This window comes from Olea europaea, unplaced genomic scaffold, assembly GCF_002742605.1.
Source record: "Olea europaea var. sylvestris unplaced genomic scaffold, O_europaea_v1 scaffold1972, whole genome shotgun sequence".
Classification (NCBI taxonomy): Eukaryota; Viridiplantae; Streptophyta; class Magnoliopsida; order Lamiales; family Oleaceae; genus Olea; species Olea europaea.
In genome coordinates, this window is record NW_019237575.1 from 95,409 (window position 1) to 109,757 (window position 14,349).

Below are 14,349 nucleotides of genomic sequence, written 5' to 3' on the forward strand. Positions count from 1 at the left end.
ATAAGAAGTGTTAATGTGTCGAATTCAACACTTGAGATCGGCTTGTAAAAATAAAATAAGCTAAGAAATAAGCAATTAAAAAAAAATAAAATTAATGAAGTAAGTCAAAAAACGATCTAGCTCGAGGCCTCAATGAGTCGAGCTAGGTCGGCCCTTTTTATTTTATTTTAAATTTTTTTTTATGATTGGCTTGTCCGTCGATTTGTCCCCATACAATCTGGAGCAACTAAGTGATTGAGTTTAGACTAGTCGAATCCATGAGCAACTTGGTCTGCCTGTCACCCTTGGTTGATAGTTTGTTTGGCCTCTTTCTTGTTTCCTTACGATGCTTGTTTGAACTTTGCCGTATATATTTTTTCTTAAGTCTACAATATAAGTGGGTCAAGATGTGTAACTGAATCAAATACAAATGAGAATTCAACACATGAAACTCGTGTAAATATTTTGGTTCACTTTTATGCTTTCTATTTTAGATTGCAAATGTGTTTTTATTATTTCGAATACATCGAATTTACATAAATTAATTTTTACTTGAGAAATTATATAAAGCGAATAAATTTCAATGAAGAAACTAGAAAAAAAATTTGTTTTCAAAATTAAGTCGCTCCCTCCAACCCATAAAGGTAGTCCTATATTTTTTACACATATCAAGAAAAATTAATTAATATAATTGAAATAATAAATTTTACTATCGTTTTCCTTAATATACTTTTATATTAAATTATTAATGCAATCAATATTTAAAATAATTAAATTATATTCATAATAACAAAGCACATGATATATAAGAAAATTAATATATTAATTATCCTCTTAAATAAAAAATAGAACACGAAAAAGGAAAACATAACTTATCTTTATGGACGGAGAGAGTGATTTTTGGTAAAGAGGTGCAAACGACTAATTGGACCCACACGCAGATCAGATCTCAACCGTTAAAATCGATGACATGGCAGGTCCCCACCTCTGATCTTAATGAATTCGCGCGACACAGCTATTAGCGTCACGTGCGTATACACAGTGCGCACTGTGTCTACAGCAGAAAAAACGAACAACTTTCCCTTTTTGTTCTCCGAAGGACTATTGATTACTTCTCTTCGCTCTAGATTTCTTCTGTGTGAAGGTATAATTTTACTCGAATATTCTTTGCATAAATTTCTCTTCGCGATTTTCTTTCTCAAGGATTTGCGAGTTTCGGTTTAGATTTAATGGGGATTTATTTTAATGATTTGTCGAGGGTATTAATTGTTTTGCTGTAATTGCAGATTATTGGGGGTAAATAGATGGGTCGCAAGAAAAAGATCAAGAAGCCTTAGCATGCCAGGGTATAAAATCTTGGCCCTGTTTTATTTCTTCCTTTTAAAACAGTAAATTAAACAGGGGGTTTTGATCGATACTATTTCTGATTGCAGGATTTTACCAAAAATCAGAAATATTTGAACATGGGCTTTCATTATCTTTGGGGGTAGATTATAGGTTAATCGATTGTTTAGGTTAAAGTAGGGAAATTTCGTTGAATTGATTTGATTTTTGGCATTGGTGAATTTAGGGTTTTATAAAATCTCTGTGAATTTTAGTTTTATGTTGCTTATGGTCTTAAATACTTGGGTCGGATTGGATTTGTTGATTGTCCATGGAGTGTTTGAGGAAGAAGAGGAAGGGAGTGGAGATATCAGAAGTATGTCAAAAAGAAGTTGAGGAACAAAATTCATTGGCAATATTGTGGTCACATTTATCCTTGGAAGATTATTCAAGGAGGAAAAAGAAATGCAGGGAAGTAGTATCTGTAAAAAATGCTGATTCCTATAGAAGTTTAGTAACTGGAGTTGTCACTGCCCCACCATGTGGGACTGCATGTTTGAACTCTCCGGCCAGAGGTCTTAAAAGGAAAATTGGATGTATTGATGTGGCAACTCGTTTGGGTAGGAAGAAAAAGATTGAACAAGAGTATGAGTTGGGTGAAACTATTGGGCGAGGAAAGTTTGGGTCAGTAGTGTATTGTCGGTGTAAAGCAAGTGGAGAATATTTTGCGTGCAAGACTTTGCGGAAAGGGGAGGAGATTGTACACCGGGAAGTGGAGATAATGCAACACCTCTCAGGGCATCCAGGTGTTGTGACACTGAAGGCAGTGTACGAGGATGCTGAGTCTTTCCATCTTGTGATGGAGCTTTGTTCTAGGGGGCGGTTGCTTGATCAGATGGCTAGAGAAGGCCCGTATAGTGAACGACAGGCTGCTAACATAATTAAGGAGCTAATGCTGGCCATCCGATACTGCCATGAGATGGGTGTTGTTCACCGGGATATAAAGCCTGAGAATATCCTCCTTACAACTTCTGGACAGATGAAGCTTGCTGACTTTGGTTTGGCTGTGAGAATTTTAGATGGTGAGTATTTTTAATTATTTTCTTTTCCACTGAAGCTTTCAGTATTCCATTTTTGTACTCCTTTATACATAATATATAGACCAAATCCACTACGTATTTTGCGGTGAATAAATGGATGTTTCTCCTTTTCATATTAATAATGTCTATTTCTCTGATCGCATACCGGGCTAAATAGATTCTATTTTCTGTAAGTTAACTTCCCTATTTCTTGTTTTACTTATAATAGTGACACGAGCCATTGAATTTCTTTTACTGACTAAAAAATTGCTAGCTGACTTTGTGACTTGACCAGCAAAAGGCTTCAACCAGACAGTCAACTTGATATGAAGCATGAGAAAGTTACTGTCAGTCTGAGAAGTCTGGTCCACCTGGTGGCTAATATTTATGATGTTAACTCAATAATTTTCTCGATGGCCATATGAGGTTGATAAGTAAATGTAATTGATGCTATTTACCCCAGGCTCATTCTGCATAATGTTTAGCAGTTTGGGTTTTGAGTGAGATGGGGGGACTCTTGATTGCTGTATTACATTACTATAATGTTCAATGTTAAATTATTGCTTTTTGTCTTGATATGTTGTTAAGATGGCTACTGTTTATCTCTACCATTCAGTTATTTTGCAGCCAATGTTAAAAAGAAGTCCACAATAGTTTTATTCAGTTAGGAACACTGAATGGACCTACATGGTACATACAAGTGTCAGTCTGTTAAATTTTTGGTGAATGTAGAAATTGCTTTGTTTCGTTAGCTGCCTACTTTACTAAAATCTCTTAAAACTGAAAAAAGAACGAAAGAAAAAGGAGTTTGTGACTAGTAGGTGGGTGTGGGGATGTTGGGAAGGGAGAGGATTTTTTTCATTTTGACATGTCAACAAGAGCAAGGGAGAACCTGATGAAACTAAAATGGCATGTTTTAATTTTAACCTGGACTGACTTGCTACTTCAAGTATACCTGCAACAAACTTGAACCCTTAAGAAATTTATCATCTACTATCTAAGTGACATAGGAACGTGTAATTTGTAATGAACAATAAAAGAAAGGGGGCCAAAGAAGAGAAGAATTGAGGGCATAGAGAAATCAATTTTTATTCATATGATTTGATTAACTATTACATTGAATAAGACCCTCTATTTATATAGCAGGTAAACTAAAAAGAAGTTAAAAGGAAACAAACTTCTACTGAAATTTTATCAAAGTATTAAAACTAATCTAATATAATCTAAATAATATAACTTGAATTAAACTCTAATTTAACTCCTTAGAGCATTTTCAAGATACTATTTATAGAGAGCATAATAGATAGCATCTTTAAATTTAGAGAGTCAAAATTTTTATGTACTTCAACTATGATCTCTATTTTGGCTGTTAATTTTGCTTTTCTCAATAAACATTTATTGATTTTTCCTCAAATGTTAATTTAACATAATTTTTTATATGTCAATGGCGAATCAAATTAAATGTTGTTTGAATAGTTTAAGAATTAGAGTATTGAAATTCATGATTTATCAAATACAATCATTATAAATTAAGAATAGAGAGTGAGTTTGACTTTCAAAATTTGGAGAGCCAAACTCACTCTCTATTTTAAAAGGTTAAAATAGAGTTTCTTAGAACTTATTTTTAAGCATTAACTCTTTAAAATAAAGAGCATATTGTATTTATAGAATCTATTGAAGATGCTCTTATCTAAAGTCTATCTTTATTCTTATATTGTACTTATCAGTTATCTCTTCTTGATCTCCATCATCATCACTTGCTATCTCATCTATATCATGAGTAGTTTCCTATCCTAGGATGTGCTTCTTTTTCTTTCGGGCCAGGAGTATTTATTTTATATGTTGAATGAATTATAATTCCAAGGCACTGAATTGAATAAATTTTTTGATGTTTATCACATGTGATAATTATCTTCTTCATTACAGGTCAGAGCTTGACGGGTGTAGTTGGAAGTCCTGCATATGTTGCTCCGGAAGTGCTGTTGGGTAATTACTCTGAGAAAGTGGATATCTGGAGTGCTGGTGTCCTACTACATGCGCTTCTAGTTGGTATGCTCCCATTTCAAGGCGATTCTCTGGAAGCTGTGTTTGAAGCTATCAAGAAAGAAAAACTTGATTTTAGTGGTGATGTGTGGGACTCAGTATCACAGCCTGCTTGTGATCTACTCTCTAGCATGTTGACTAGGAGTGTTTCAGCGAGGCTTACTGCAAATGAAGTTCTAAGTGAGTAATCTCCAGTTTCCCCTCTTTCATTTAGGTATTTTGGCTATGGTAATGATTATAATTGACACTAGTTTGCTTGGTAAGTTTATGTGTCAAGTATTATGTTGACACTGGTGTTTAGTTAGGTTTGTTTTCTTAAGTGTCTATGGTATGTTATTCAAGACAATAATAGTATAAAACTGCAAAATTGAAACAAAAACATTGAAGGGCCTACTTAGTGTGACGACCCGAATCCTTGACTATTCGAGAGTCACTAAATAAAACTTATTTCTTTCATAAGAACTAAAATAAGAACATGAAATAATTTTTATTTTTTCTTCAATGAGTAAATAAATTTTAGTTTTATTATGTAGCTGCAAAAAATGAAAGAAAGAAAATAATTCTAACATAAAAATTAAATTTGAAATTCAAAGTTTTGTTTTAAACACAACATAATTTATTAATCCTAACCTCATTGCCATCTCCACGTTGACTGCCTCGAACCATCAGTTGCTTGAAAGGGGGGAATTATCATAAGGTGAGATTTATAAAATCTCAATAAGTACGCCATGAATTATTATTGTGTATAACTTAAAAGGGTATAATAGTCTTAATAAGCATAATGGAGACATAAGAATTTACCGAACATAGGTTGTAAGAATTCTTATGTGTAGCGCTACTAAACTCCGGTCCCCTTAACATAATCATAATCATATCATAGCATATGGGACCCATAATAATTTTCTTGAAATTCATAACATAGTAATAATTCGATATAGGCAGCTTACTTACAGTAAAATTTGAATGAAAGAATAATAGAGACTTAATCCCTCTACAAATTTCCACCTCGACTTATGAATGTGTGTGTATATTATTTGGACTAAAAAAAATATACTAGTGAGTGGTAACATGTGAATGTGAATGAGGGGTTTAAATAGGAGAAGATTAGGCATGCATCTTTAAGGAAAATTTCATGATGGTGGAATTTGTCCCTTGAAATTTATGAAATGAGCAAGAATCTCTCCATCATTCCTTCATTTATGTATTCACACTATACATTACCTTATGTTTGGTCAATCAAGCATAAATCAAGAATTTTACCTTATGTTTGGTCAATCAAAGCATAAATCAAGAATTTTACCTTATATTTGGTCAATCAATCAAGCATAAATTAAGAATTTTACCTTTTGTTTGGTCAATTAAGCATAAATCAAAAATTTTACCTTATGTTTGGTCAATCAATCAAACATAAATCAAGAATTTTCTATGTAAGTGTTTCACCAAAAATTTTATCAAAAACATGTGGGAATTAGCACTTATGGTAAGTTTGCTACAAGGTCCTAGAAGGTGGATTAACCCTCAAATGAGCCCCTAAATTTTCAATTTTGATAATTAGACCCGGAAATGCGGGTATTATAATCTACCCTCAAAATAAATTTCATCCTGGAAATTTACCTTGAAATTCATCGAAGAGTTGTGGGTACTTTGCCCGCATCTCCCCCTCTCGCTCCCACATGGCCTCTTCAACCGAGTGATTTCGCCATTGTACTTTTACTAGTGAGATCACTTTGTTCCGGAGGGCTTGAAATTTTTGACTAACAATTCTTATTGGTACTTCTTCATAGTTTAAACCTCTCTGTAATTCAATAGACTGATGGGTTGACCACATGGCCTGGATCGGGGATGTACTTTCTTAGTATTGACACATGGAAGACGTCATGTACAGCTGAAAGTTCGGGAGGTAATGCTAATTGATATGCGACATTCCCAATACGTTGCAAGATCTCAAACGGGCCAATAAACCTTGGTTGCAACTTACTCTTCTTGCCAAAACGTAGCACTCCTTTCATCGGTGCTACTTTGAGGAATACCTTCTCACCAACTAAAAATTCCAGACTTTCTCTTTCTATCAGCATAACTCTTTTGTCTATCTTGAGCACTTTTCATGCTGGAGCGAATCTTTTCAATTGCATGCACTATCTGCTTAATAATTTCTGGCCCCAAAATCTTTCGCTCACCGACTTCATCCCAATGAACTGGTGATCTACACTTTCTCCCATATAATGCCTTGTATGGTGCCATGTTAATTGAAGTTTGGTAAGTATTGTTGTATGAGAATTCAACTAAAGGTAAATGCTTCTCCCATTGTCCCCGAAACTCCAGGATACATGTCCGAAGCATGTCCTCCAATGTTTGAATTGTTCGCTCAGATTGCCCGTCCGTCTGAGGATGAAATGTCGTACTAAACTTTAGTTTAGTTCCCATAGCTCGGTGTGGACTTTTCTAAAAGTTCGATATGAACCTTGGGTCTCTATCCAATACAATAGAAACAGGCACACCATGTAACCTTACTATCTCATTAACATATAACTGCGCGAATTGGTCCATAGTAAACGTCATTCGAACAAGCAAGAAATGAGCTGATTTGGTAAGTCAATCTACTATGACCCAAATAGCATCATGACCTCTTGCTGACCTTGGAAAACCAATCACGAAGTCCATAGTCACATGCTCCCACTTCCACTCTGGGACCTCCAATGGTTCAAATAACCCTGACGGTCGCTGGTATTCGGCTTTTACTTGCTGACACACTAAACTTTTCTGGACATACTCAACTATATTCTTCTTTCCCACCAAAATATTGCCTTCAAATTCTTGTACATCTTCGTACTTTTCGGGTGTACTAAATAAGGAGAGGAGTGAGCCTGCTCTATAATCTCTCTTTTCAATTCTTCGAAATTTGGTACACACATCCGTCCTTGATAATATAATGCGTCATCTTCAGCTATGGTGAAATCCTTCTACTTTTCTGAGTTAATCTTAGACTTGATGTACTCGAAGGACTGATCACCCTTTTGATGTCCTTTAATTCTGTCACAAAGTGTGGGTCGGATAGAGAGAGCTGCTCTCGAGCGGCCACACCTGGTTGAGTGGTGACAACTTCGAGATTCAATCTCTCAAATTCTCTCCATAGTGGTTCTTGTGTAGTCAATATAGCTAATTGACCTGCCGTTTTCCGACTCAAGGCATCAGCTACCACATTCGCCTTGCCTGGGTGATAATGAATTTCACAATCGTAATCCTTAACTAACTCAAGCCACCTTCTCTGTCTTATATTCAATTCCTTCAGGGTGAAGATGTACTTGAGGCTTTTGTGGTCCGTATAAATGTCACATTTACCTCTGTAAAGATAATGCCTCCAAATTTTTAATGCATGAATTACCGCAGCAAGTTCTAGGTCGTACGTGGGGTAGCTTTGTTCATGTAGTTTTAATTGTCTCGATGCGTAGGCAATCACTTTGCCGTGCTGCATCAAGACACATCCCAAACCTTGTTTCGAAACATTACTATAGATTACAAAACCGTCTGATCCGTTGGGTATGGTTAACACTGGGGCGTTTACTAGCTTTTGTTTTAATTCCTTAAAGCTTTGTTCACACTTCTCTGTCCAGTCAAATTTCACACCTTGCGTGTTAATTGTGTAAACGGTCCTGATATTTTGGAGAATCCTTCAATGAACCTCCGATAGGATCCTGCTAAGCCTAAGAAACTACGAATTTCTCTTACATTGGTTGGCCTTGACCAATTCAACACTCTATTCCTCGGGCAGTGACAATGTGTCCAAGGAATGCTACCCGCTCCAGTCAAAACTCACACTTTTTGAACTTGGCATAGAGTTTTCCTCCTTCAATACCTCCAACACAATCTTTAAATGTTCTTCATGTTCCTCATTATTCCTTGAGTAGATTAGGATATCATCGATGAACACGATAACAAACTAATCCAAATACTTGTGGAAAACGCGGTTCATCAAATCCATAAAGGCTCCAGGAGCATTAGGTAGTCCAAATGGCATAACTAAGAACTCATAGTGTCTGTACCGAGTTCTAAAAGCAATCATAGAGATATCACTAGCTTTGATTCTCAATTAATGATATTTAGACCTTAAATCGATTTTGGAAAATACCACTGCACCTCTAAGCTGATCAAACAAATCCTCAATCCTGGAAAGATGATACTTATTCTTGATAGTGATTCTATTCAATTCTTTGTAATCGATACACATCCTCATGGATCCATCATTCTTTTTAACAAACAGCACCGGTGCCTCCCATGGAGATACATTGGGCCGAATGAAACCTCTGTCCAATAGTTCTTCCAGCTGTGTCTTCAATTCTTGTAATTCTTTGGGTGTCATTCTATACGGGGCTTTAGAGAGGGGTACTGAGCCGGGAGTAAGGTCAATTGTAAATTCTACCTCTCGTTCTGGTGGCATGCTTGGCAACTCCTCGGGGAAGACTTATGGATATTCACATACCACCCTAACCTCGTCAACAGTTAATCTATTGTTCTCTTCTCTACTTATTACTGACATTAGGAATCCTTTAGTGATTTCTAATGGTACGACCTGTCAGGCTGTCGGGCTTTCAATGCAGGCAAGGTGCGGGGTAAGGTTCCACCTCCAACCATAGATAATCGAAATCTCTCTTCCCTCGGTCTTTAAAAAATCACCTCTTTTTCTAAACAACGAATTATCGCGTGATTCTTGGATAGCTAATCCATCCCAAGAATCACATCAAACTCGTCCTTATCTAATACATGCAATTCCATCTCCAATGATTTACCATCAATTTCTAGTCTTGCTGTTCCAACTATTTGATTAATATTCACTATATCCCCAGTGGGCATCGTTACTACTAAAGGGAATTGTGCATATTCAACCATAACATCCAGTTTACATAGAAACTTAAGGGCTATAAAGGAGTGAGTTGCACCAGATCTATCAATACATAGGCTAGTAAGTCGGATATGAGGACTTTACCTGCTAAGACATTTCGATTCTGATCCTTCTCCTGCCCTGCCAGTGTATAAACCCTAGCCTGTCCTTCTGGTGCATGGCCCTGTCTATGTTGGTTGTTCCCCGGTGATCTTTGCTGGTTGCTCCCATACTTTGGGCAATACTGAGCCATGTGTCCTTGTCCTCCACACCGAAAACAAGAATTCGTCCCCAAAAGGCAAGCTCCCTGATGATGCTTCTGACATTTTCCACAGCGTGGGTAACTCTTGTTGCCATCTTGCGCTGAATTTCCTTTACTCTTTTTGGCATAATCTTGTTTCCCTTTACCCTTATTATCCACCCACTTTCGCTTCTCTGACTGTCCATTAAGCTGTTTTTCCTCCCCACGAGTATGGTTCTTGAAATCTACCAATTGTGCTCTTGCCAACACATCATGATAGTTTTCAAGCTGAAGCACTATGATAGTCCATTTCAAATCATCTCTCAGAACCTGCTCAAAACGTCTTGCCTTCTTGTCCTTTGTATCCACAAACTCAGGGGTATAATGAGCCAACTCTTCAAACTTCTGCTCGTACTCGATCGACGTCATTGAGCCCTGAGTCAAAGTGAGGAACTCAACCTTTTTTCGATTTCGAATACTCGTGGGTAGTACTTTTTCAGAAAGCCTCCTTGAATTCATCCCACATCCAAACATGACCAGGAGCCCTTGATTTGGTAGTGGTGTCCCACCACCGTCTAGCGCCTTTACGTAGCATAAAGGTTGCACATATCACTCTTCTAGGTCTCGGGCAGTTAATGAGTTCAAAAATTCTCTCCATGCCCACCAGCCAGTCCTCCGCTTCCAAGGGGTCCGTACTACCATGAAAGATAGGAGGATGCTATTTCCTGAACTACTCAACCACAGCAACAGTAGTCCTAGTGTCAAGGGTAACTTCGTGCTGTTGTTTTGGTTGAGGTGGCGGATAAGATGATGGTGTTGGCTGTTGAGGAGGTGGTGGCGGCGGCATCGTAGCTTGCACAAAAGTTTGCATCATAGCGAGAAATTGTTGGGCAAACTATGGGTCAATCGTTTTAGGCTGAGGCTGAGCAGGTTGTGTGGACTCTTGATTTTGGTCATTGTTATTGTTAGTCCTTCTACTTCGGGGTGCCATAGCCTTAATTAAATGATAGTAATTATTTAGAGTTAAGTTAAATTGAGGATATGAAACATAAAGAAATGGCATGCTTTTATTCATAAATATTCATAAGTTCACATAAATAACAAACCACCGAGCATACTCAGTGTCCAAACAACTGAAATTCAAAAATTGAAAAAGGTAAAGTCAACTAGGCATCATCTAATAGTTCTTCCCAGTATCCTCCCTTTCTTTTTCCTCAGGATTTGGTTTCGGATAAATAGCGGAATACGACGCGGGGTTGTATTCTTCACTCGGGTCTTCTTCAACATAATTTCCCTCATAGTCAACCTCAGGTATTGTTATGACATTACCTAGATTGGATTCATAGCCTGGCACTTATTGGTATCTCTAAAGTCTTCACGATTCACCCTCCACCTTTCCCTCATGCATCGAAGTAGTAAATCAGGAGAGGTCTGGTAGTCGAAGGTCTCTTCGATTCCCTTGATAAATTGCCTCCAATAAGTAGTAAGGGTTCGGTCAAGGTGATACACGATCTCATCCCTATGAAATTGATATACATTCGCCTTTGCCCCTCGGTAAATCCTTTCCATGGCATCTATGTGTTATATCAAACCGTGGTTCGGGTTTCTCTTGTAATTCCTATGCAACCAAGTAAAATGATTGCGCCTCTCAGTTCGACTGGTTTGACCTTGTCCGCTCACCATCTATCAGAAAGAAAGGAACATAATTACTTTTCTTTCCAAAAGAGCTTTTCAATTTTTTTATTTTTATTTTTTACACATGGGCAGTGGTAAAAAAATCAGCTATTATACCAGAGTTGGAACTTTTAAGGGAACGTATCAATAATCATCCATAGTTTTTCCCTTTTTTTTTTTTTTTACAAAGGTCGTGATAAAGGAATGGATTATTGTACCAAGAGTTAAAATTTTTTAAGAAAACATATTAATAACCATCCACAGTTTTTTCCTTGTTTTTACAAAGGTAGTGATAAAGGGATGAATTATCGTACGTGGATTTATTATTAATCTAATTCATATAATATGTGATTCTATATTATCGTAAACTTAACCTCTAGTTGAATCATTTCCATTAAACTTAACATGCATTTAAAATCACATAGCTATCATCTATATATTTCATGGTTTTTCCATTAGTATAAAATCTTAGATCTTCTATCAATGACATAATAGTAAACACTTATAACATACAAAATTTTATATTTTTATTGACTTTTATGCATAACAAGTCTAAATAAATTGCAACTATATTCTTCTTTTGTCATGATATTCATGATTGCTATTTTATGTAATAAGCATGCTTTCATAAATGAGATGACATGAATATTTGAAGTGCATACATACCTAGTTCAAGGAAGTAGAGACATAGAGAATGACATAGTGGCTAGTGACTTAGAACAACTTAAAATCTCATTTTAAATATCAACTTGTTTTCAAAAAAATTCATCTTAATCATTGGATCCAAACCGATTCTTGGACTAAAGCTTTTAGATAGTATTAGTCTATTTATAATAAAGTCCAACTAAATAAATCAATTCTAAGATGCATTCTTATCAAAAAAAATTTTTCAGAAAACTCTTGAAGCTCGAAATTTTGAAAATATATATGTTAAGTCTACAGAACCGATTTGAAAACTCTTAGCTCTGATACCAACTGTGACGGTCCGAATCCTTGACTATTCGAGAGTCACTAAATAAAACTTAATTCTTTCATAAGAACTAAAATAAGAGCATGAAATAATTTTTATTTTTTCTTCAATGAGTAAATAAATTTTGATTTTATCATGTAGCTGCGAAAAATGAAAGAAAATAATTCTAACATAACAATTAAATTTGAAATTCAAAGTTGTGTTTTAAACACAACACAATTTTATTAATCCTAGCCTCATTCTCATATCCACGTTGATTGCCTCGAACCATCAGTTGCCTGAAAGGGGAGAATTATCATAGGTTGAGATTTATAAAATCTCAATAAATACGGCATGAATTATTATTGTATATAACTTAAAAGAGCATAATAATCTTAATTAGCATAACGGAGACATAAGAATTTAACGAACATAGGTGGTAAGAATTCTTATGTGTTACGCTACTAAACTCCGGTCCCCTTAACATAATCATAATCATATCATAGCATATGAGACCCATAATAATTTTCTTGAAATTCATTACATAACAATAATTCAATATATGCTGCGTACTTACAGTGAAATTTGAATGAAAGAATAATAGAAACTTAATACCTCTACAAATTTTCACCTCGGCTATGAATGTTTATGTATATATTATTTGGACTAAAAAAATATACTAGTGAGTGGTAGCATGTGAATGTGAATGAGAGGTTTAAATAGGAGAAGATTAAGCATGCATCTTCAAGAAAAATTTCATGATGGTGGAATTTGTCCTTTGAAATTTATGAAATGAGCAAGAATCTCTCTATCATTCCTTCATTTATGCATTCACACTACACATTACCTTATGTTTGGTCAATCAAGCATAAATAAATAATTTTACCTTATGTTTGATCAATCAATCAAGTATAAATCAAGAATTTTCTAAGTGTTTGACCAAGAATTTTATCAAAAACATGTGGGAATTAGCACTTATGGTAAGTTTGCTATAAGGTCTTAGAAGGTGGATTAACCCTCAAATGAGCCCCTAAATTTTCAATTTTGATAATTAGACCCGGAAATTCGAATGTGGGTATTATAATATACCAACTGTGACTCTCGAATAGTCAAGGATTCGGGCCATCACACTTATAGTATTAGGTTGTGCACCTTACGTTTTGTGAATGAACAAAATGTTGGATATATTTGTTCGTTATACATTAAGCCTAGGCTTAATATTGAGTGTTGGGCATAACGTTGAAAGGAATGTGCCTAAAATCTTACAAAAAAATTACGATAAGTAAATATAGAAAATTATTCATGTAATTCTCATGTTGGGCAATGGCATTAATGATTTATGTTTAATTTTGGAATCTCATACTTCTGTTAACACATTGGGCATTTTTGGAGCAATCTCTGTTTTGATCTTGACCGTTTTAGACATTTAATGTTCCTTAGTGAGTTCTATATGACTACTGATCATCAGTCTCTTGTTCTTTGGAACTTATTGTTAAATGTGTTTTTTTCAGGGCATCCATGGATTTCATTCTACACTGAACCCACATTGAAAACCTCAACTGTCAAACCAAAGGTGCAGAACACTTTAAAACAGACAACTTCTCTACCTGTGGCAGAGTCCGAGAGAAACAAGTTAATATCCCGAAACACACTCAGTGAAGACTCTAGTCCAACTTTAGTATCTGGTGGTTCAACCGTAGGAGAGGATAGTGGTCTTGTCGATGTTCTTGCTGTAGCAATTTCACGTGTTAGAATATCTGAACCTAAGAGAAGCAGGTTATGTAGTCCAGCTCGGCCAATTGAACAGGAGTGTTCGTCTAACTTGAAGACTGGAAACCTCTGTACAGCATTTTGACTCCAAAGTAAAACTGCTGATGCATCTCGCAATTTTGAACATAGCTGGGGTGGAAGATAACTTATACTAGCTGAAGCCTTACCAAGACAGTGACGGAAGATAGATGCTTCGTCGTCTAGACTAGAAGGTGCGATTAACCGACTTCTGTGTACATAAAATGCTGACCCTTATATTGTTGATTATAAGGTCATGAGATAATACTTAAGTTGATGGTTGTGCATTGTTCAAATATTAATATGACCTAACGACTGTTGAAAGCTGAGATGGTATTTCCTGTAAGTAAATCTGTGTGTTTCTTTGATGATTAGTTGAGCCTTAGTTTTATCGTTC

At 35.8% G+C, this 14,349-nt stretch overlaps 1 protein-coding gene across 1 annotated transcript; it reads left to right on the forward strand.

Annotated features, from left to right (window-relative positions):
* The first annotated feature begins 999 nt into the window (after positions 1-999).
* On the forward strand, positions 1,000-14,349 carry LOC111379328 (serine/threonine-protein kinase PEPKR2). The gene is made up of 5 exons (XM_023002683.1): positions 1,000-1,123; positions 1,266-1,325; positions 1,413-2,384; positions 4,308-4,604; positions 13,676-14,349. The coding sequence occupies exons 3-5, from the start codon at positions 1,634-1,636 to the stop codon at positions 14,017-14,019; spliced, it is 1,392 nt and encodes a 463-aa protein (XP_022858451.1). The 5' UTR covers positions 1,000-1,123; positions 1,266-1,325; positions 1,413-1,633; the 3' UTR covers positions 14,020-14,349.